Source organism: Cydia strobilella, chromosome 13, assembly GCF_947568885.1.
Source record: "Cydia strobilella chromosome 13, ilCydStro3.1, whole genome shotgun sequence".
NCBI classification, from domain to species: Eukaryota; Metazoa; Arthropoda; class Insecta; order Lepidoptera; family Tortricidae; genus Cydia; species Cydia strobilella.
Window position 1 is genome coordinate 17,341,338 of NC_086053.1, and position 24,458 is coordinate 17,365,795.

Genomic DNA, 24,458 nt, shown 5'->3' on the forward strand with positions numbered 1-24,458 from the left:
ATAAGAGCAAATGTACACAACTATGTCTCCTCTACTACCAGGGAAAGGAGCACCCGACGGAGACCCCTTTTAGTTGTCCCACAACGTAAACTAGCTAAATCTAGAAAGTCACTCGCTGTTGTTGGGGCAAAATTTTACAACTCGCTTCCTGCCGAAATAATTGATGCAAGCGATACAACATTCGAAAAAAAACTCAGGGCACTCTTAACTGAACTGGCGTGCTATACCATCGACGACTTTGTCAGTAGGGCAGCCAACCTAACCACATAAAAATAGATACATAAGTTAAGTACCTATATTTGTAAAATGTATACTAAAAATGTAAATTAATTCGTGATAATTTAATATAATTATTTATTATACTGAAAATGACATGTAAAATACTAAATTGTATTAATAAATATCTGAATCTGAATCAGTCTCGCCGATGCAATGAAGTTCTCTTTAACATAACGATTAACGAAACTAACGATAATGGATTTATCTTTAGAATTGTGAACGGGAATCCGGGATATGTAATTAATACTGGTGGTTTGTATCGGGAACCCAACTATCTCGTCAATGCGCTCCAAGATGGTGAAGGGGTTCTCATTATTCTTGAGTGGGACACCTTTAACTTCTATATTGTTTAGACGGTGCCATTGGTCACGATTTGTGATCTCCCTCTTGAGTTGATCTATCTGCTGATTTAGTGAGTTAATTTTGACATTATTTGCTTCGAGATCGGGTATTTTCTTCTCAACTTCGTCTAATCGCGAATTGCATTCAGTCAGATTAGACCTATTTGTTTCACATGAATTTTTGACCTCAGACAGCTCCAATTTAATTTCTTTTACGTCATCCCGTAGACCTGGGAGGCACAAGAGGTGAGCCTCCATTTTATTCATCTTCACCATAATCGAATCAAGGTCTGTTGGCTTGGAACTTGTAGCCGTAGGCTTTTTGCATTTCAGGCACTTCCACGCCGCTTTTCGACTAGCGTTGAGTTTCCTGTATTCTCGCTCAGTTTGGTTAGCACAGCAATATCCTATACTATTTTCGCAAGATCCACAGCGAATAGCGTCAGTAACATCGTCACTACACAAAGCACACTGCATGATAGAAATATTCGTAAGCAAAGAAGAAACTTTGAGGAACACTGGCTAATAAGACAATTTGCGTAGGCTAATAGGTGGACACGTGCGACGTAGGCGAGCGAGCGCACCAGACGTAGGCGAGCGAGCGCACCAGACGTAGGCGAGCGAGCGCACCAGACTGAGGTCTTAATTATTATTTCGTGTTTCTCTTTTACCGTGTTCTTTTCTGTTTTCAGAATTTGGAGCCAGAAGCGTTGCAGGCCATCGTCGACTACGTTTATAATCCTGACTCCCTGATCATCAACGAGGAGAACGTACAGGTATACCTATACCTATTACGGTCAGTACATTAACGCAGTCGACGATGAATTTTGATTGAGAATCATTAATAAGTTGGTAGTTTGCCTGAAGATATCTTGCGATACACCATTATCGTAAGAAATAATTTTCCCATTTTGATCTCTACAATTTATTGAATTTCACACCGATCCCCTTTCACCTCGTATACTAAAATTGTAATTATCTGATTTACGTTCCTAAGAGTTTCTGTAAGAATTCTCATACTAATCGTTTATCGGGCTGTCAGAAAAAATGGTAGGTCAATTTAAAATCAAATATAACAAAAAAAAGCAATACTGCTCCGTTTGAAAAAACATACCTATTTAGTTTAATGGGTTCCTACCCATCCGATATTTAGTCCACTCCCACTTGGTTATTTAGCCCTACCCACTGAGGACAATGGGCTACCCAGTCCAGTGTCCTCTACTTAGCTAAGTGTGTCCACGTCCTCCCCCAGAGCATCCTCTCGGCGGCCTCCCTGCTGCAAGTGCTGGGCGCGCGCGCGGCCTGCTGCTCGTTCCTGGGCGCGGCGCTGGCGCCCGACAACGCGCTCGGCATCCGCGCCTTCGCCGAGCTACACGCTTGTGCGGAACTCGCTCAAGCTGCTGACAGATTCCTGGACCGACACTTTCTCCAGGTATATGTACAGTTCCTGGGCGCGGCGCTGGCGCCCGACAACGCGCTCGGCATCCGCGCCTTCGCCGAGCTACACGCTTGTGCGGAACTCGCTCAAGCTGCTGACAGATTCCTGGACCGACACTTTCTCCAGGTATATGTACAGTTCCTGGGCGCGGCGCTGGCGCCCGACAACGCGCTCGGCATCCGCGCCTTCGCCGAGCTACACGCTTGTGCGGAACTCGCTCAAGCTGCTGACAGATTCCTGGACCGACACTTTCTCCAGGTATATGTACAGTTCCTGGGCGCGGCGCTGGCGCCCGACAACGCGCTCGGCATCCGCGCCTTCGCCGAGCTACACGCTTGTGCGGAACTCGCTCAAGCTGCTGACAGATTCCTGGACCGACACTTTCTCCAGGTATATGTACAGTTCCTGGGCGCGGCGCTGGCGCCCGACAACGCGCTCGGCATCCGCGCCTTCGCCGAGCTACACGCTTGTGCGGAACTCGCTCAAGCTGCTGACAGATTCCTGGACCGACACTTTCTCCAGGTATATGTACAGTTCCTGGGCGCGGCGCTGGCGCCCGACAACGCGCTCGGCATCCGCGCCTTCGCCGAGCTACACGCTTGTGCGGAACTCGCTCAAGCTGCTGACAGATTCCTGGACCGACACTTTCTCCAGGTATATGTACAGTTCCTGGGCGCGGCGCTGGCGCCCGACAACGCGCTCGGCATCCGCGCCTTCGCCGAGCTACACGCTTGTGCGGAACTCGCTCAAGCTGCTGACAGATTCCTGGACCGACACTTTCTCCAGGTATATGTACAGTTCCTGGGCGCGGCGCTGGCGCCCGACAACGCGCTCGGCATCCGCGCCTTCGCCGAGCTACACGCTTGTGCGGAACTCGCTCAAGCTGCTGACAGATTCCTGGACCGACACTTTCTCCAGGTATATGTACAGTTCCTGGGCGCGGCGCTGGCGCCCGACAACGCGCTCGGCATCCGCGCCTTCGCCGAGCTACACGCTTGTGCGGAACTCGCTCAAGCTGCTGACAGATTCCTGGACCGACACTTTCTCCAGGTATATGTACAGTTCCTGGGCGCGGCGCTGGCGCCCGACAACGCGCTCGGCATCCGCGCCTTCGCCGAGCTACACGCTTGTGCGGAACTCGCTCAAGCTGCTGACAGATTCCTGGACCGACACTTTCTCCAGGTATATGTACAGTTCCTGGGCGCGGCGCTGGCGCCCGACAACGCGCTCGGCATCCGCGCCTTCGCCGAGCTACACGCTTGTGCGGAACTCGCTCAAGCTGCTGACAGATTCCTGGACCGACACTTTCTCCAGGTATATGTACAGTTCCTGGGCGCGGCGCTGGCGCCCGACAACGCGCTCGGCATCCGCGCCTTCGCCGAGCTACACGCTTGTGCGGAACTCGCTCAAGCTGCTGACAGATTCCTGGACCGACACTTTCTCCAGGTATATGTACAGTTCCTGGGCGCGGCGCTGGCGCCCGACAACGCGCTCGGCATCCGCGCCTTCGCCGAGCTACACGCTTGTGCGGAACTCGCTCAAGCTGCTGACAGATTCCTGGACCGACACTTTCTCCAGGTATATGTACAGTTCCTGGGCGCGGCGCTGGCGCCCGACAACGCGCTCGGCATCCGCGCCTTCGCCGAGCTACACGCTTGTGCGGAACTCGCTCAAGCTGCTGACAGATTCCTGGACCGACACTTTCTCCAGGTATATGTACAGTTCCTGGGCGCGGCGCTGGCGCCCGACAACGCGCTCGGCATCCGCGCCTTCGCCGAGCTACACGCTTGTGCGGAACTCGCTCAAGCTGCTGACAGATTCCTGGACCGACACTTTCTCCAGGTATATGTACAGTTCCTGGGCGCGGCGCTGGCGCCCGACAACGCGCTCGGCATCCGCGCCTTCGCCGAGCTACACGCTTGTGCGGAACTCGCTCAAGCTGCTGACAGATTCCTGGACCGACACTTTCTCCAGGTATATGTACAGTTCCTGGGCGCGGCGCTGGCGCCCGACAACGCGCTCGGCATCCGCGCCTTCGCCGAGCTACACGCTTGTGCGGAACTCGCTCAAGCTGCTGACAGATTCCTGGACCGACACTTTCTCCAGGTATATGTACAGTTCCTGGGCGCGGCGCTGGCGCCCGACAACGCGCTCGGCATCCGCGCCTTCGCCGAGCTACACGCTTGTGCGGAACTCGCTCAAGCTGCTGACAGATTCCTGGACCGACACTTTCTCCAGGTATATGTACAGTTCCTGGGCGCGGCGCTGGCGCCCGACAACGCGCTCGGCATCCGCGCCTTCGCCGAGCTACACGCTTGTGCGGAACTCGCTCAAGCTGCTGACAGATTCCTGGACCGACACTTTCTCCAGGTATATGTACAGTTCCTGGGCGCGGCGCTGGCGCCCGACAACGCGCTCGGCATCCGCGCCTTCGCCGAGCTACACGCTTGTGCGGAACTCGCTCAAGCTGCTGACAGATTCCTGGACCGACACTTTCTCCAGGTATATGTACAGTTCCTGGGCGCGGCGCTGGCGCCCGACAACGCGCTCGGCATCCGCGCCTTCGCCGAGCTACACGCTTGTGCGGAACTCGCTCAAGCTGCTGACAGATTCCTGGACCGACACTTTCTCCAGGTATATGTACAGTTCCTGGGCGCGGCGCTGGCGCCCGACAACGCGCTCGGCATCCGCGCCTTCGCCGAGCTACACGCTTGTGCGGAACTCGCTCAAGCTGCTGACAGATTCCTGGACCGACACTTTCTCCAGGTATATGTACAGTTCCTGGGCGCGGCGCTGGCGCCCGACAACGCGCTCGGCATCCGCGCCTTCGCCGAGCTACACGCTTGTGCGGAACTCGCTCAAGCTGCTGACAGATTCCTGGACCGACACTTTCTCCAGGTATATGTACAGTTCCTGGGCGCGGCGCTGGCGCCCGACAACGCGCTCGGCATCCGCGCCTTCGCCGAGCTACACGCTTGTGCGGAACTCGCTCAAGCTGCTGACAGATTCCTGGACCGACACTTTCTCCAGGTATATGTACAGTTCCTGGGCGCGGCGCTGGCGCCCGACAACGCGCTCGGCATCCGCGCCTTCGCCGAGCTACACGCTTGTGCGGAACTCGCTCAAGCTGCTGACAGATTCCTGGACCGACACTTTCTCCAGGTATATGTACAGTTCCTGGGCGCGGCGCTGGCGCCCGACAACGCGCTCGGCATCCGCGCCTTCGCCGAGCTACACGCTTGTGCGGAACTCGCTCAAGCTGCTGACAGATTCCTGGACCGACACTTTCTCCAGGTATATGTACAGTTCCTGGGCGCGGCGCTGGCGCCCGACAACGCGCTCGGCATCCGCGCCTTCGCCGAGCTACACGCTTGTGCGGAACTCGCTCAAGCTGCTGACAGATTCCTGGACCGACACTTTCTCCAGGTATATGTACAGTTCCTGGGCGCGGCGCTGGCGCCCGACAACGCGCTCGGCATCCGCGCCTTCGCCGAGCTACACGCTTGTGCGGAACTCGCTCAAGCTGCTGACAGATTCCTGGACCGACACTTTCTCCAGGTATATGTACAGTTCCTGGGCGCGGCGCTGGCGCCCGACAACGCGCTCGGCATCCGCGCCTTCGCCGAGCTACACGCTTGTGCGGAACTCGCTCAAGCTGCTGACAGATTCCTGGACCGACACTTTCTCCAGGTATATGTACAGTTCCTGGGCGCGGCGCTGGCGCCCGACAACGCGCTCGGCATCCGCGCCTTCGCCGAGCTACACGCTTGTGCGGAACTCGCTCAAGCTGCTGACAGATTCCTGGACCGACACTTTCTCCAGGTATATGTACAGTTCCTGGGCGCGGCGCTGGCGCCCGACAACGCGCTCGGCATCCGCGCCTTCGCCGAGCTACACGCTTGTGCGGAACTCGCTCAAGCTGCTGACAGATTCCTGGACCGACACTTTCTCCAGGTATATGTACAGTTCCTGGGCGCGGCGCTGGCGCCCGACAACGCGCTCGGCATCCGCGCCTTCGCCGAGCTACACGCTTGTGCGGAACTCGCTCAAGCTGCTGACAGATTCCTGGACCGACACTTTCTCCAGGTATATGTACAGTTCCTGGGCGCGGCGCTGGCGCCCGACAACGCGCTCGGCATCCGCGCCTTCGCCGAGCTACACGCTTGTGCGGAACTCGCTCAAGCTGCTGACAGATTCCTGGACCGACACTTTCTCCAGGTATATGTACAGTTCCTGGGCGCGGCGCTGGCGCCCGACAACGCGCTCGGCATCCGCGCCTTCGCCGAGCTACACGCTTGTGCGGAACTCGCTCAAGCTGCTGACAGATTCCTGGACCGACACTTTCTCCAGGTATATGTACAGTTCCTGGGCGCGGCGCTGGCGCCCGACAACGCGCTCGGCATCCGCGCCTTCGCCGAGCTACACGCTTGTGCGGAACTCGCTCAAGCTGCTGACAGATTCCTGGACCGACACTTTCTCCAGGTATATGTACAGTTCCTGGGCGCGGCGCTGGCGCCCGACAACGCGCTCGGCATCCGCGCCTTCGCCGAGCTACACGCTTGTGCGGAACTCGCTCAAGCTGCTGACAGATTCCTGGACCGACACTTTCTCCAGGTATATGTACAGTTCCTGGGCGCGGCGCTGGCGCCCGACAACGCGCTCGGCATCCGCGCCTTCGCCGAGCTACACGCTTGTGCGGAACTCGCTCAAGCTGCTGACAGATTCCTGGACCGACACTTTCTCCAGGTATATGTACAGTTCCTGGGCGCGGCGCTGGCGCCCGACAACGCGCTCGGCATCCGCGCCTTCGCCGAGCTACACGCTTGTGCGGAACTCGCTCAAGCTGCTGACAGATTCCTGGACCGACACTTTCTCCAGGTATATGTACAGCATCCTCTCGGCGGCCTCCCTGCTGCAAGTTCTGGGCGCGCGCACGGTCTGCTGCTCGTTATCTGTGCTACTGGGGCACCGACCCTGGGGAGGAAAAGAGTTTTAGCTTTTACTGAATGAATAATGTTACGTTGCAGGTTCTTGAACAAGACGAGTTTCTCGGTCTCTCCGCGGAAACACTCGCCCGTCTGTTAGACAGCGACCGTATCGCTGCGCCCGACGAAGAAGTCATTTTGGACGCCGTGCTACGGTGGATGAGGCACGAACCAGAAACGAGGTAATGTACATTTGGAATTTATAAATTATACTATTTTTGAAATAAATCAACAATTGTATAGAGATTGCGAACGATGAAGGGAGTCAGCTTTTAAGTAAAAACATTTTTTTTTAATTAAACATGAATTTGATATTTTCTACCTAACGCCGTAGGTATCTTATCTACAGATTTTGGCTCATTTTTCTCGACTAACTATAAATAGTTACAAATAGTTGTAATTCTCCGGCCTTTCTCCTATTTGCGGCATATAGTACGCGTACGTGTTTGTTCGCAGGCGCGCACACCTCGGCACTCTGCTGGCGCACGTGCGCCTCCCCCTCCTGCCGCAGGACGTGCTGGTGGCGCGCGCCGCCGCCGAGCCGCTCGCCTCCGCCGGCGTGCAGGTCGGTCGGTGGTGTATTCTCAGCTTAATTATCGGAAGACCAAATTGATTCGGCATCTTGACACTTTAAAAGCCGGGGCGAGGCTGCCCACCAGCGCCCACCCCCAGTTTGAGGAACCCACCATTTTTCTAATGCCGGAAGGTAGTCCAGTGTCCAGGAGCGAATCGAATCAAACGTCGGAACCCAGGTGTACCCGAGCGGGGAGAAGGGGCGCCGATGGGGTAGCCGAGACGGAGTTTTATCGTCGTTTTGGATAGATTATGAATGTTCTCTATATAGGAGGAAACTCGTTGCACTCGTACATGTTGTATAAAGTGGGTGTACTAGAAGGAGGGGTCGGTCGGCCTGTATATGTATGTCGGTCGGTGTACTAGAAGGAGGGGTCGGTCGGGTCGGTTGCAGGTGAAGGACCTGGTGATCGAGGCGCTGTCGTTCCACCTGCTGCGGCCGGAGCGGCGCGCGGCGGCGGCGGCCTGTATATGTATGTCGGTCGGTGTACTAGAAGGAGGGAATGTACTCGGTTGCAGGTGAAGGACCTGGTGATCGAGGCGCTGTCGTTCCACCTGCTGCGGCCGGAGCGGCGCGCGGCGGCGGCGGCCTGTATATGTATGTCGGTCGGTGTACTAGAAGGAGGGAATGTACTCGGTTGCAGGTGAAGGACCTGGTGATCGAGGCGCTGTCGTTCCACCTGCTGCGGCCGGAGCGGCGCGCGGGGGGGCGGCGGCCTGTATATGTATGTCGGTCGGTGTACTAGAAGGAGGGAATGTACTCGGTTGCAGGTGAAGGACCTGGTGATCGAGGCGCTGTCGTTCCACCTGCTGCGGCCGGAGCGGCGCGCGGGGGGGCGGCGGCCTGTATATGTATGTCGGTCGGTGTACTAGAAGGAGGGAATGTACTCGGTTGCAGGTGAAGGACCTGGTGATCGAGGCGCTGTCGTTCCACCTGCTGCGGCCGGAGCGGCGCGCGGGGGGGCGGCGGCCTGTATATGTATGTCGGTCGGTGTACTAGAAGGAGGGAATGTACTCGGTTGCAGGTGAAGGACCTGGTGATCGAGGCGCTGTCGTTCCACCTGCTGCGGCCGGAGCGGCGCGCGGGGGGGCGGCGGCCTGTATATGTATGTCGGTCGGTGTACTAGAAGGAGGGAATGTACTCGGTTGCAGGTGAAGGACCTGGTGATCGAGGCGCTGTCGTTCCACCTGCTGCGGCCGGAGCGGCGCGCGGCGGCGGCGGCCTGTATATGTATGTCGGTCGGTGTACTAGAAGGAGGGAATGTACTCGGTTGCAGGTGAAGGACCTGGTGATCGAGGCGCTGTCGTTCCACCTGCTGCGGCCGGAGCGGCGCGCGGCGGCGGCGGCCTGTATATGTATGTCGGTCGGTGTACTAGAAGGAGGGAATGTACTCGGTTGCAGGTGAAGGACCTGGTGATCGAGGCGCTGTCGTTCCACCTGCTGCGGCCGGAGCGGCGCGCGGGGGGGCGGCGGCCTGTATATGTATGTCGGTCGGTGTACTAGAAGGAGGGAATGTACTCGGTTGCAGGTGAAGGACCTGGTGATCGAGGCGCTGTCGTTCCACCTGCTGCGGCCGGAGCGGCGCGCGGCGGCGGCGGCCTGTATATGTATGTCGGTCGGTGTACTAGAAGGAGGGAATGTACTCGGTTGCAGGTGAAGGACCTGGTGATCGAGGCGCTGTCGTTCCACCTGCTGCGGCCGGAGCGGCGCGCGGCGGCGGCGGCCTGTATATGTATGTCGGTCGGTGTACTAGAAGGAGGGAATGTACTCGGTTGCAGGTGAAGGACCTGGTGATCGAGGCGCTGTCGTTCCACCTGCTGCGGCCGGAGCGGCGCGCGGCGGCGGCGGCCTGTATATGTATGTCGGTCGGTGTACTAGAAGGAGGGAATGTACTCGGTTGCAGGTGAAGGACCTGGTGATCGAGGCGCTGTCGTTCCACCTGCTGCGGCCGGAGCGGCGCGCGGCGGCGGCGGCCTGTATATGTATGTCGGTCGGTGTACTAGAAGGAGGGAATGTACTCGGTTGCAGGTGAAGGACCTGGTGATCGAGGCGCTGTCGTTCCACCTGCTGCGGCCGGAGCGGCGCGCGGCGGCGGCGGCCTGTATATGTATGTCGGTCGGTGTACTAGAAGGAGGGAATGTACTCGGTTGCAGGTGAAGGACCTGGTGATCGAGGCGCTGTCGTTCCACCTGCTGCGGCCGGAGCGGCGCGCGGGGGGGCGGCGGCCTGTATATGTATGTCGGTCGGTGTACTAGAAGGAGGGAATGTACTCGGTTGCAGGTGAAGGACCTGGTGATCGAGGCGCTGTCGTTCCACCTGCTGCGGCCGGAGCGGCGCGCGGGGGGGCGGCGGCCTGTATATGTATGTCGGTCGGTGTACTAGAAGGAGGGAATGTACTCGGTTGCAGGTGAAGGACCTGGTGATCGAGGCGCTGTCGTTCCACCTGCTGCGGCCGGAGCGGCGCGCGGCGGCGGCGGCCTGTATATGTATGTCGGTCGGTGTACTAGAAGGAGGGAATGTACTCGGTTGCAGGTGAAGGACCTGGTGATCGAGGCGCTGTCGTTCCACCTGCTGCGGCCGGAGCGGCGCGCGGGGGGGCGGCGGCCTGTATATGTATGTCGGTCGGTGTACTAGAAGGAGGGAATGTACTCGGTTGCAGGTGAAGGACCTGGTGATCGAGGCGCTGTCGTTCCACCTGCTGCGGCCGGAGCGGCGCGCGGGGGGGCGGCGGCCTGTATATGTATGTCGGTCGGTGTACTAGAAGGAGGGAATGTACTCGGTTGCAGGTGAAGGACCTGGTGATCGAGGCGCTGTCGTTCCACCTGCTGCGGCCGGAGCGGCGCGCGGGGGGGCGGCGGCCTGTATATGTATGTCGGTCGGTGTACTAGAAGGAGGGAATGTACTCGGTTGCAGGTGAAGGACCTGGTGATCGAGGCGCTGTCGTTCCACCTGCTGCGGCCGGAGCGGCGCGCGGGGGGGCGGCGGCCTGTATATGTATGTCGGTCGGTGTACTAGAAGGAGGGAATGTACTCGGTTGCAGGTGAAGGACCTGGTGATCGAGGCGCTGTCGTTCCACCTGCTGCGGCCGGAGCGGCGCGCGGGGGGGCGGCGGCCTGTATATGTATGTCGGTCGGTGTACTAGAAGGAGGGAATGTACTCGGTTGCAGGTGAAGGACCTGGTGATCGAGGCGCTGTCGTTCCACCTGCTGCGGCCGGAGCGGCGCGCGGCGGCGGCGGCCTGTATATGTATGTCGGTCGGTGTACTAGAAGGAGGGAATGTACTCGGTTGCAGGTGAAGGACCTGGTGATCGAGGCGCTGTCGTTCCACCTGCTGCGGCCGGAGCGGCGCGCGGCGGCGGCGGCCTGTATATGTATGTCGGTCGGTGTACTAGAAGGAGGGAATGTACTCGGTTGCAGGTGAAGGACCTGGTGATCGAGGCGCTGTCGTTCCACCTGCTGCGGCCGGAGCGGCGCGCGGCGGCGGCGGCCTGTATATGTATGTCGGTCGGTGTACTAGAAGGAGGGAATGTACTCGGTTGCAGGTGAAGGACCTGGTGATCGAGGCGCTGTCGTTCCACCTGCTGCGGCCGGAGCGGCGCGCGGCGGCGGCGGCCTGTATATGTATGTCGGTCGGTGTACTAGAAGGAGGGAATGTACTCGGTTGCAGGTGAAGGACCTGGTGATCGAGGCGCTGTCGTTCCACCTGCTGCGGCCGGAGCGGCGCGCGGGGGGGCGGCGGCCTGTATATGTATGTCGGTCGGTGTACTAGAAGGAGGGAATGTACTCGGTTGCAGGTGAAGGACCTGGTGATCGAGGCGCTGTCGTTCCACCTGCTGCGGCCGGAGCGGCGCGCGGGGGGGCGGCGGCCTGTATATGTATGTCGGTCGGTGTACTAGAAGGAGGGAATGTACTCGGTTGCAGGTGAAGGACCTGGTGATCGAGGCGCTGTCGTTCCACCTGCTGCGGCCGGAGCGGCGCGCGGGGGGGCGGCGGCCTGTATATGTATGTCGGTCGGTGTACTAGAAGGAGGGAATGTACTCGGTTGCAGGTGAAGGACCTGGTGATCGAGGCGCTGTCGTTCCACCTGCTGCGGCCGGAGCGGCGCGCGGGGGGGCGGCGGCCTGTATATGTATGTCGGTCGGTGTACTAGAAGGAGGGAATGTACTCGGTTGCAGGTGAAGGACCTGGTGATCGAGGCGCTGTCGTTCCACCTGCTGCGGCCGGAGCGGCGCGCGGGGGGGCGGCGGCCTGTATATGTATGTCGGTCGGTGTACTAGAAGGAGGGAATGTACTCGGTTGCAGGTGAAGGACCTGGTGATCGAGGCGCTGTCGTTCCACCTGCTGCGGCCGGAGCGGCGCGCGGGGGGGCGGCGGCCTGTATATGTATGTCGGTCGGTGTACTAGAAGGAGGGAATGTACTCGGTTGCAGGTGAAGGACCTGGTGATCGAGGCGCTGTCGTTCCACCTGCTGCGGCCGGAGCGGCGCGCGGCGGCGGCGGCCTGTATATGTATGTCGGTCGGTGTACTAGAAGGAGGGAATGTACTCGGTTGCAGGTGAAGGACCTGGTGATCGAGGCGCTGTCGTTCCACCTGCTGCGGCCGGAGCGGCGCGCGGCGGCGGCGGCCTGTATATGTATGTCGGTCGGTGTACTAGAAGGAGGGAATGTACTCGGTTGCAGGTGAAGGACCTGGTGATCGAGGCGCTGTCGTTCCACCTGCTGCGGCCGGAGCGGCGCGCGGCGGCGGCGGCCTCGTGCGCGCGCGCGCGGCCTCGTCGGCCTCCGCGAGCGCCGAGGGCGCTGCTCGTCGTCGGGGGACAGGCGCCCAAGGCTGTCAGAGAGGTGACTATTATACTTGCACTTTATTATACTACATCCACATCATATACATTCTTTAAACGTACTCTAATATATATCGACTAATTTTCATTCCGGCACAAAATTTATATACCTCCCGACCCCATATCGTAACGCCGGACCGGTATTTTAAGTCTACCTATGCAGAGTAGCCAGAATTTCACACTTTATATGTACAGATTGAAGCGTTCCTCTTGCAACGTGCTGTACAAAGTAAGAGACTCGTCATCGGCGGGACAGTAATTAAAATTACACGCGGGCGATAGAGATAGGAACGGACGGACAGTGGACGAAATTATTCGTGGTTATCGTCCCTACTTTTGCTAATAAGCTCCATCTAGTCTCGGTCTTAAGAGGTGGCGAGCGGGGCCCGAGCCCGAGGCCTCGCTCTTACAAAACCTTCGTGACGACCCTTGCATTTTTTTTAACTTAACCAAGAACTAAAAACTAAAGATCGTTTAGTCTCGTAATGGTTAAAGTCGCCTCTGCCTCCGTCTACTAAAGTGAGTGTCGTGTGTGTGCACGTGCACAGGTGGAGGCGTTCCACCTGGAGTGCGGGCGCTGGCGCACGTGCGCGCCGCTGCCCTCGCGCCGCTGCCGCGCCGGGCTCGCCGTGCTCGACCAGAAGGTGCTCGCCGTCGGCGGCTTCAACGGTATGTCGAATGTCTTAAACTAAACCCGATACTCCCCACACTAGCGTCTTTTAGCAGCACTATTTAAAATAGCGTCGCTGCGCCAACGCTCCGTCCGGCAGCGGTCGTAGAGTTGACTGAACGTCGACGCTCAGGAAACGATTGTGTGGTGTCACCCTTATATTCTACTGATAAATGGGACAAATTAGTAAATCTGACTATAATGATCAAACCCCGGTTTAACAGGAGCAAAAATGCACTACTTGCAGTGCTTGATTAAATATTGACTCTTCTATCGACATCCATATGAAGCAATTTTTGTATGATCGTAATAAAGTATAAAATAACAGTGTCAATTCTATATAGGTACTATTCCCATTACTTGCAAACCTCTTTCATTTATGCTTATCGACATATTGTAACAAAAAGTCCGAAAAACTTATCAACAATCAAGGATCGAATAATATTTCACTGTCATAAATTAATGTTAACGTGTCTGTTTTCTTTTCTTTTTCATTTTCTTTTCAAGAATCTAAATCTCATAGGTATCTTATCTTATCTTATAATTACGGGAGCCCTTGCGGATACACTTCGACCCATAGGGATCTTTTGTGCAGTTACCCCCTAGGAAAAATCCGTCCGCTACTCAAGAGCTTTCCCCACCATCTCCATATGCCGGATGATGGACCTTATGGGTAGCGTTTTGAATTCCTTTGGTTCCAGGTAGCCTGTTCCAAAGTCCTTCATTCTTTGTCTGGCGAGGGCGTGACATTCACACATAAGGTGCTCTATTGTCTCTTCCTCTTCGCCAATCTCATAGGTATAGAATTGGCTTTATTTTATAATTACGACAATTCAAAAATTAATTAATATGTCGATAGAAGAGTCTATATTTAACCATGCACTGGCAGAAGTGCATTTTTTCTCCTGTCAAGTCGGGGTTTAATAATGATTGTATTTGAAGGTACTCTGCGCGTGCGCAGCGTAGATATATACTGCCCGGCGACAGACGCTTGGACGGTCGGCCCGGCGCTGTGTTGCCGGCGCTCCACGCTGGGGGTCTGCGTCGTGGACCGGACAGTGTACGCGGTGGGCGGGTAAGTGCGTTTGCATACTGTTCTGAACAATTTTAACAACTCTCAACTTGTAACAGGAATAGTATTCGCCACATAGCCATTCTACTTTCTCGTAGCTGTTCGCTGATCGTAACGGTTGATATCGACATTACCAAGTAACAAATAGAGAGTTTTTTAATTGATGTAATTTGTTTAATTTATCATATATCTCCAGGTTCGATGGCACATCGGGCCTGTGCTCCGCAGAAGTCCTAATGCCCGGCGCGATCGAATGGCGCCCGATAGCCAACATGAGTACTAGAAGATCCTCAGTCGGCGTCGGCGTGTTAGCCGGCAAAGTGTACGCCGTCGGCGGCTACGACGGCGCTGCGAGGCAATGTCTGCACTCTGTAGAGAGGTAAGTTAGCAATAGTATAAGTACAAGAGGTGAGTTAACTATAGTACGAGTACTAGACGGTCTTCAGTCGGCGTGTTAGCCGGCAAAGTATAGCTAGGATAGAAAAAAATGTGATAATTTATACACTCGCTGAAGCGGTGAGTGTTTTAATAAGTATGAGTAGTAGAAGATCTTCAGGCGTCGGGCGTCGGCGTGTTAGCCGGCAAGGTTTATGCCGTCGGGGGCTACAACAGTCTTTTTGTGTATGTCTTGTATATTTTTTGTTGTGTTTCGTTTATTGTATCAATGTGTTTCTATTTCTAGATACGATCCAGCGTCGGACACGTGGGAGCCGATCCCCGACATGTCGGCGCGACGCTCCGGCGCCGGCGTCGGCGTCGTCAACGGCGCGCTGTACGCCGTCGGCGGGCACGACGGGCCCGCCGTGCGCCGCTCCGTGGAGCGCTGGAGCGAGACGGCAGGTGAGCTCTCTCTCTAGTGACGGCGCGCTGTACGCCGTCGGCGGGCACGACGGGCCCGCCGTGCGCCGCTCCGTGGAGCGCTGGAGCGAGACGGCAGGTGAGCTCTCTCTCTAGTGACGGCGCGCTGTACGCCGTCGGCGGGCACGACGGGCCCGCCGTGCGCCGCTCCGTGGAGCGCTGGAGCGAGACGGCAGGTGAGCTCTCTCTCTAGTGACGGCGCGCTGTACGCCGTGCGCCGCTCCGTGGAGCGCTGGAGCGAGACGGCAGGTGAGCTCTCTCTCTAGTGACGGCGCGCTGTACGCCGTCGGCGGGCACGACGGGCCCGCCGTGCGCCGCTCCGTGGAGCGCTGGAGCGAGACGGCAGGTGAGCTCTCTCTCTAGTGACGGCGCGCTGTACGCCGTGCGCCGCTCCGTGGAGCGCTGGAGCGAGACGGCAGGTGAGCTCTCTCTCTAGTGACGGCGCGCTGTACGCCGTCGGCGGGCACGACGGGCCCGCCGTGCGCCGCTCCGTGGAGCGCTGGAGCGAGACGGCAGGTGAGCTCTCTCTCTAGTGACGGCGCGCTGTACGCCGTGCGCCGCTCCGTGGAGCGCTGGAGCGAGACGGCAGGTGAGCTCTCTCTCTAGTGACGGCGCGCTGTACGCCGTCGGCGGGCACGACGGGCCCGCCGTGCGCCGCTCCGTGGAGCGCTGGAGCGAGACGGCAGGTGAGCTCTCTCTCTAGTGACGGCGCGCTGTACGCCGTCGGCGGGCACGACGGGCCCGCCGTGCGCCGCTCCGTGGAGCGCTGGAGCGAGACGGCAGGTGAGCTCTCTCTCTAGTGACGGCGCGCTGTACGCCGTCGGCGGGCACGACGGGCCCGCCGTGCGCCGCTCCGTGGAGCGCTGGAGCGAGACGGCAGGTGAGCTCTCTCTCTAGTGACGGCGCGCTGTACGCCGTGCGCCGCTCCGTGGAGCGCTGGAGCGAGACGGCAGGTGAGCTCTCTCTCTAGTGACGGCGCGCTGTACGCCGTCGGCGGGCACGACGGGCCCGCCGTGCGCCGCTCCGTGGAGCGCTGGAGCGAGACGGCAGGTGAGCTCTCTCTCTAGTGACGGCGCGCTGTACGCCGTGCGCCGCTCCGTGGAGCGCTGGAGCGAGACGGCAGGTGAGCTCTCTCTCTAGTGACGGCGCGCTGTACGCCGTCGGCGGGCACGACGGGCCCGCCGTGCGCCGCTCCGTGGAGCGCTGGAGCGAGACGGCAGGTGAGCTCTCTCTCTAGTGACGGCGCGCTGTACGCCGTGCGCCGCTCCGTGGAGCGCTGGAGCGAGACGGCAGGTGAGCTCTCTCTCTAGTGACGGCGCGCTGTACGCCGTCGGCGGGCACGACGGGCCCGCCGTGCGCCGCTCCGTGGAGCGCTGGAGCGAGACGGCAGGTGAGCTCTCTCTCTAGTGACGGCGCGCTGTACGCCGTCGGCGGGCACGACGGGCCCGCCGTGCGCCGCTCCGTGGAGCGCTGGAGCGAGACGGCAGGTGAGCTCTCTCTCTAGTGACGGCGCGCTGTACGCCGTCGGCGGGCACGACGGGTCCGCCGTGCGCCGCTCCGTGGAGCGCTGGAGCGAGACGGCAGGTGAGCTCTCTCTCTAGTGACGGCGCGCTGTACGCCGTCGGCGGGCACGACGGGCCCGCCGTGCGCCGCTCCGTGGAGCGCTGGAGCGAGACGGCAGGTGAGCTCTCTCTCTAGTGACGGCGCGCTGTACGCCGTCGGCGGGCACGACGGGCCCGCCGTGCGCCGCTCCGTGGAGCGCTGGAGCGAGACGGCAGGTGAGCTCTCTCTCTAGTGACGGCGCGCTGTACGCCGTGCGCCGCTCCGTGGAGCGCTGGAGCGAGACGGCAGGTGAGCTCTCTCTCTAGTGACGGCGCGCTGTACGCCGTCGGCGGGCACGACGGGCCCGCCGTGCGCCGCTCCGTGGAGCGCTGGAGCGAGACGGCAGGTGAGCTCTCTCTCTAGTGACGGCGCGCTGTACGCCGTGCGCCGCTCCGTGGAGCGCTGGAGCGAGACGGCAGGTGAGCTCTCTCTCTAGTGACGGCGCGCTGTACGCCGTCGGCGGGCACGACGGGCCCGCCGTGCGCCGCTCCGTGGAGCGCTGGAGCGAGACGGCAGGTGAGCTCTCTCTCTAGTGACGGCGCGCTGTACGCCGTGCGCCGCTCCGTGGAGCGCTGGAGCGAGACGGCAGGTGAGCTCTCTCTCTAGTGACGGCGCGCTGCACGCGTACAGTATCCACGTGTTAATATATGATGTTGTTTGTATACAGAGACGTGGTCGCCGGTGGCCCCCATGACGCACGCGCGCCGCAACGCCGGGGTGGTGGCGCACGAGGGCCGCCTGTACGTGGTCGGGGGCGACGACGGCGCCGCCAACCTGGCCTCCGTCGAAGTCTACGATCCCGCCACTGGTGAGTGACGACGACACAAACAACTTATACTATTTCATACAGAATGGCCAACCTCCACCTCACGGAGTTGCTTCACGCGTAATTTCATTAAATTAATTAATTCATTGTAAAAAATGCGAAAGTAGAAAAACAACCGCTCCTGGCGAAGACTAACAATACTTCTACCCCTACCGGTCCCGGAGAATCCAGTGTCCTTACTCAGCTCGAACAAGGATTTAAATCCGTCCTGACTTAAGAAACCTCAGTTACTTAGCGCGCCGTGCACGTGCACGTGACCGGGCGCGGGGGCGTTGTCGGGCGCGGGGGCGGGGGCGGGCGCGGGGGCGGGGTCGAGGGCGGGCGCGGGGGCGAGGGCGGGGGCAGTGGCGGGCGCGGGGGCTGGGTCGGGGGCGGGCGCGGGCGGCGAGGGCGTGGCGGCGGAGCTAGCCGCAGTGCTGCTCGTACCTTGAGCCTCTAGTTATCCGCCATTCATTTCGCTACTCCGAAGCAAACCCGGTTACCGCTCCAGTACTTACTTGATGGAAAAATAAACACTAAATAAATAAACTTATCCTGAATAATGAATATGAACGAAATATGTCATGTGTCGAATTTTTGGTGAAATGTTGTTGTTTTTGTGACCTACGTACATATTTTATAATCCACCGCTTGTGTTTGTATCTAAAATTTTAAGTTTAGAATTAAGTAGTTTTTATTCTATATCCCGAGGTTTTAAATGTCTTCCCAGCCGTGCATTGAGGGGTCGGATTTGCTGTATTGCCCCATTTGTGACGATAATAAACGATACAGAGGACAGCGGGGGCTTGCCATCCATACGGGTCGCCGACATGGCACCCGTATGGTTGTCGACTCCCCGGCTCCCCGCTGCTGGCGCGTCTCGACCTGTACGTACGATCAGACTCTGCTAGGGGCCCTACGGCAACAGTATGGACGTCACCCACAGATGCCACGTCTCTCGCCAAGAAATTAGGACTTTTGAAGACCAACAACCCAGTCATAAAAAGGATAAGAGGAGAAAGGAAAAGGAAGGAGGAGAAAATGCAAAAAAAGTTTGTAAAAGCAATTGATTATCGCACTGGAAATAAATACACAGATTACACTACCGCTATGAAAAGACATCATATTTCACCCTTGAGCTTGCGTCGCGAACTCATATCACTGATGTTATAATTCTGTATAAAGTCGTTAACAACATTATCGACGCCCCTGAGTTGTTAAAATCTCTTGCCTTTAGAGTACCCCGTCGTTGTGAGCGAGCATGTCGAAAGAAGAACCTCTTTTATATTCCTCGTAGGTAGTCGAACTTCATACGCGAGAAACGGTTTCATTAGAAGAGCATGCAGTACGTATGATGATAAATTTTATAATTTAGATATTTTCAATAAAAAGCTTCGTACCTTCAAACGACTGACCTTGAAGTGTATTAAGGTGGTTCGACTAGGTTACCCAAAGCTTAAACCCCGCTAGATGGCGTCACTTTCGCAAATTTTCAGGTTTTATTTTTTTGTGGAATAGTGTTGGTATCTGTATACTTAAAAGTATGTTTAGCGCACTCTTTACATAAATATTGAACTATTATAATAAACATTGAATACTTCATTAGTGCAAAAAACACTTTTAAAGTCGACAGAGTGTTTCTGTCATGCTATTTCCTACTATTACTCACACATGCAAACAGTGTTTCCGTGATGCTTGTAGTAGACAATTTCATGCAGTGTAAGTATGCTGCAATGGCGTTGCGGTATGTTCGTGGAAATACGTGCAAGATGATTCAGGTTCGAGACTGGTACGACAGGGGTACTTTTTTTTGTCCTTTTTGTGTTATCTTATGTTTCTTATACCTTTTATTCTTCGAATTCTTGTCCGATTCCGATATAACCGAAATATATTTCAGTGATATCGGAAACGGCTCTAACGATTTCGATGAAATTTGCTGTAAGGGGTTCGATCTAGCTAGGTCCTATCTCTGGGAAAACGAGCATTTTTGAGTTTTTACTTATGTTTCCTTTTTCTCCCAGATATTCAGTATTATTAATAAATTAGTTTATAACGTTTTATAAAAATATGTGACGTTTTGAACTAAAAGGTACCACATTGTCGGTTGTCGATTAGGTTGATTTCATTTTGAAGCTTTATGGAAATATGACAACAATAAGTAGGTACCCGTTTGGTTGAAAACGCCACATATATTGAAAACCTGACTTTCACAAATCTCACCTTTTTGGGTTCTTCCAACTCAGAAAGGATGGAGAATACTGACGATTCTTAGTAGCACTAGCCCAAGGAAGTCCAGGTTTGTAAGTGTTAGGTATCAGTTTTTTTTTAAAGGGCTAAATATAGTTCTACAAGTAAAGCAATCCCTTACTGCCCAGCCTCGATAGTATTTTTCAAACTGGGTACGATGATAGATTTCATCTCCATACAATTTATAACCTAATAATGCCAAATGTTGCAAAATTATATTGAATTGAGATCTATCATCGTACCCTTGCAGTTTGAAATAGTTATTTACGATACAAGTGCGGAAAAGGGAAAATGTAAAGGGCCATAATTATGTACTGTAAAACGTTGTACAATACACGTGCGAAAAGGTAATTCGCAACTCGTGTCGATTAAAACACTTCCTTCGGTCGTGTTTCAATTTATCGCCACTCGTTGCCAATTTCCTACTTTTCGCACTTGTATCGTAATGTACTAATAATAAAGTAGTAATTGTAAAATAAAATTAAAACTTTTTTATATATTTTTTTGGATTCAAGTAGGTACAGTGAGTAACAACATTGCATGGCCTTCTAATTATAACTATTATAGAAAACGGGATATTTATCATGTTTATTTATATTATTTATTTCTCGATATTTTGGCCGGTCTTGCAAGACCAGTCGTTGTGGAGATCCCTGGGGAGGCCTATGTCCAGCAGTGGATGTCTTGTTGGTGTAGATGGATTCACACAACAAATGAAATAACATTTTTTCATATTTGTTATCCGTAGTTGTCCCTGTACCTGAAAGAAAAATAATATCATGATAGCACAAAATCTCTAATGTTATAGGAAGAAAGATGATGCAACAATATGGATTCTAATAAAGTTATCATTTACTTACCTAGTAATAATTGTGTTTTTCATTCATAGACAAAATTCCATAATTTTCATCCCCAGGAAATGTTTTATTTTACTTTATTGCAGTGAGGATGTCCTGATTTTTTCTGGCTAATGAAGGAAAACATTTTATTTCCAAGAATGCCTCTTCATTTTGCACAATACCTAAAAAAATCTAGAGTTAGTGACACATTGACTATTCGGCAACCAAAACAGTAATAATTACATTATATAGGTATTGTTCACTGCTTATATCTACCATTACGGAAGAAGTGAGAATTATTTTCTAAAAAGATCGGCACGAGAAAATTACAATGAACAATGAAGGAATGAAACTGTACCTACCTTACGAAACTTCACCATCATGAATTCCGCTTCAATTGAGTCTGAATTTTTCTGGATTTTCGCGGACCAGAACACCGATGATTTTTGTAACTTGATTTAGACGTTGCTATCATTTTCAATTTATACAAACAAATTGACACAATAAACATGACCCTATGTGTCAGTGTCAACACTGTCAAATAAAAATGCACTAAACATGACGGCACTGCAAATCCTGCCAGGTCGGCCAGGCAACGTCGCCAACGTCATAGAGTGGCAACGCCGCACGCAACGTATTTGTACACGACATTTGTGACACACACATACGTAAAATTGATGAAAAAATTACGTTGATTTATGTATGATTTCTGTATGAAACAAAGTTTTTCTATTAATTTAGCGCAAACGAATATTTGAAAGTAGATAAATGAGCAAATATTTGTGTAGTAATAGTGTGTAGTGCCTTAATTAAAGCAGATTGAATTTTGTATGAAAATCGAACCACCTTAATAGGCTTTAATTAGATAATTAACTTTAATTGCACTTTTTGTCTTCTTTTACAATTTATCCATTTTTGTTTTATTTTTGGTAAAATGAAAGTGTAGTTACAAAACTACACTTTCATTTTACCAAAAATAAAACTTTGATTTGACAACTTAGAATTTCTATTTCTAGTTTAATTTAGTACTTATATAAGTCACATGGTTTTCATACTCTATTTAAGGAAACTGTAGGTCTGAGACTGTTTGTTTCTTGTTTCTAAATAAAGAAAATAAATAATAATAAAAATTAACTAATTTTACGCTTACAAGCGGTTCTATCACTTTCAGACGGATTTCTTCCTAACAATATTCCACAATCCAACAATTCCGCCCACAATTTCTCTGCTTAGCCTTAAGGTTGACTGGTAAAGAATGCCTTATGGCATTAAGTCCGCCTTTTGTACTGTAAGGTTTTCTTTTGTGCAATAAAGATTAAATAAATAAATAAATATTTTAATAATACTTGAATTTTATAACTTGAACTTTTTAGAACAGCCATTTAGGTAAACTTGTTGATTGCTGAAGGTGTACCATACTTGAAAACTTGTTTATTTACTTATAATAGACAGTTGGAGCGTGCTGCCGGCGCCGATGGCGCTAGGTAGGAGCTACGCGGGCGTTTGTATCGTGGAGCGAGCCTGACCCGCGGCCGCGCCCGCTCCCGCTGTCGCCTCCGCTACCGCTCCCGCCACGCGCGTTCAACCCACGTGAGTCCTGTATACTGTACACAGACAGTTGGAGCGTGCTGCCGGCGCCGATGGCGCTAGGTAGGAGCTACGCGGGCGTTTGTATCGTGGAGCGAGCCTGACCCGCGGCCGCGCCCGCTCCCGCTGTCGCCTCCGCTACCGCTCCCGCCACGCGCGTTCAACCCACGTAAGTGTATAACTGTAAAATATATACCTAGTCTTACGTGTTTTCGCGGTGCGATTTTAAGGTGGTTCGACTAGGTTACCCAAAGCTTAAACCCCGCTAGATGGCGTCACTTTCGTAAATTTTCAGGTTTTATTTTTTTGTGGAATAGTGTTGGTATCTGTATACTTAAAAGTATGTTTAGCGCACTCTTTACATAAATATTGAACTATTATAATAAACATTGAATACTTCATTAGTGCAAAAAACACTTTTAAAGTCGACAGAGTGTTTCTGTCATGCTATTTCCTACTATTACTCACACATGCAAACAGTGTTTCCGTGATGCTTGTAGTAGACAATTTCATGCAGTGTAAGTATGCTGCAATGGCGTTGCGGTATGTTCGTGGAAATACGTGCAAGAGGATTCGGGTTCGAGACTGGTACGTCAGGGGTACTTTTTTTTGTCCTTTTTGTGTTATCTTATGTTTCTTATACCTTTTATTCTTCGAATTCTTGTCCGATTCCGATATAACCGAAATATATTTCAGTGATATCGGAAACGGCTCTAACGATTTCGATGAAATTTGCTGTAAGGGGTTCGATCTAGCTAGGTCTTATCTCTGGGAAAACGAGCGTTTTTGAGTTTTTACTTATGTTTTCTTTTTCTCCCAGATATTCAGTATTATTAATAAATTAGTTTATAACGTTTTATAAAAATATGTGACGTTTTGAACTAAAAGGTACCACATTGTCGGTTGTCGATTAGGTTGATTTCATTTTGAAGCTTTATGGAAATATGACAACAATAAGTAGGTACCCGTTTGGTTCAAAACGCCACATATATTGAAAACCTGACTTTCACAAATCTCACCTTTTTGGGTTCTTCCAACTCAGAAAGGATGGAGAATACTGACGATTCTTAATAGCACTAGCCCAAGGAAGTCCAGGTTTGTAAGTGTCAGGTATCAGTTTTTTTTTAAAGCGCTAAATATAGTTCTACAAGTAAAGCAATCCCTTACTGCCCAGCCTCTATAGTATTTTTCAAACTGGAAGGGTACGATGATAGATTTCATCTCCATACAATTTATAACCTAATAATGCCAAATGTTGCAAAATTATATTGAATTGAGATCTATCATCGTACCCTTGCAGTTTGAAATATTTATTTACGATACAAGTGCGGAAAAGAGAAAATTCGAAACGAGTGGCGACAGATTAAAACACGACCGCAGAGAGTGTTTTAAATCGACACGAGTTGCGAATTACCTATTCGCACGTGTATCGTACAACGTTTTACAGTACATATGGCCCTTTAAACTTTCGACATATGCATGAAAAGTGCTCTTTACGCACTAGGGCGAGAAAGTTGCACCATATGTACTGTAAAATACTTTTTAGTACATATGGTGCTACATATACATTACCGCCCTAGTGCGGTAATTAGTACAATACGTGCATATGTCGAAAATGTAAAGGGCCATAATTATGTACTGTAAAACGTTGTACAATACACGTGCGAAAAGGTAATTCGCAACTCGTGTCGATTAAAACACTTCCTTCGGTCGTGTTTCAATTTATCGCCACTCGTTGCCAATTTCCTACTTTTCGCACGTGTATCGTAATGTACTAATAATAAAGTAGTAATTGTAAAATAAAATTAAAACTTTTTTTATATATTAAAAACTGTAATAGATGTCATATATTAAAGAAAAAGTGACGAAGCCCTCCAGTGGTGAAGGCCGGATTCGAACCGGCGTCTTTAGCTATCGCGGCTAACGCCATGAACCCCTAGGCCACCCCGCCACCCCCCCCCCCCCCGCGCTTTTTTTATATATATTTTTTGGATTCAAGTAGGTACAGTGAGTAACAACATTGCATGGCCTTCTAATTATAACTATTATAGAAAAAGGGGTATTTATCATGATTATTTATATTATTTATTTCTCGATATTTTGGCCGGTCTTGCAAGACCAGTCGTTGTGGAGATCCCTGGGGAGGCCTATGTCCAGCAGTGGATGTCTTGTTGGTGTAGATGGATTCACACAACAAATGAAATAACATTTTTTCATATTTGTTATCCGTAGTTGTCCCTGTACCTGAAAGAAAAATAATATCATGATAGCACAAAATCTCTAATGTTATATAGGAAGAAAGATGATGCAACAATATGGAT

The 24,458-nt window shown here is 53.2% G+C and overlaps 1 protein-coding gene across 1 annotated transcript in view; it reads left to right on the forward strand.

The window, feature by feature from the left end:
* The window catches only part of LOC134746861 (ring canal kelch homolog), a 38,845-nt gene extending 16,381 nt beyond the window's left edge, over positions 1 to 22,464 (forward strand). Inside the window, exons 5-15 of the mRNA XM_063681435.1 lie at positions 1,313 to 1,396; positions 1,873 to 2,052; positions 7,086 to 7,225; positions 7,500 to 7,608; positions 12,297 to 12,458; positions 13,006 to 13,126; positions 14,070 to 14,202; positions 14,396 to 14,578; positions 14,882 to 15,039; positions 17,327 to 17,467; positions 21,999 to 22,464. Of these exons, the coding sequence (XP_063537505.1) occupies positions 1,313 to 1,396; positions 1,873 to 2,052; positions 7,086 to 7,225; positions 7,500 to 7,608; positions 12,297 to 12,458; positions 13,006 to 13,126; positions 14,070 to 14,202; positions 14,396 to 14,578; positions 14,882 to 15,039; positions 17,327 to 17,467; positions 21,999 to 22,075 (1,488 nt within the window). The 3' untranslated portion in view covers positions 22,076 to 22,464. The remainder of the gene's footprint in view (positions 1 to 1,312; positions 1,397 to 1,872; positions 2,053 to 7,085; positions 7,226 to 7,499; positions 7,609 to 12,296; positions 12,459 to 13,005; positions 13,127 to 14,069; positions 14,203 to 14,395; positions 14,579 to 14,881; positions 15,040 to 17,326; positions 17,468 to 21,998) is intronic.
* Positions 22,465 to 24,458: the final 1,994 nt, after the last annotated feature.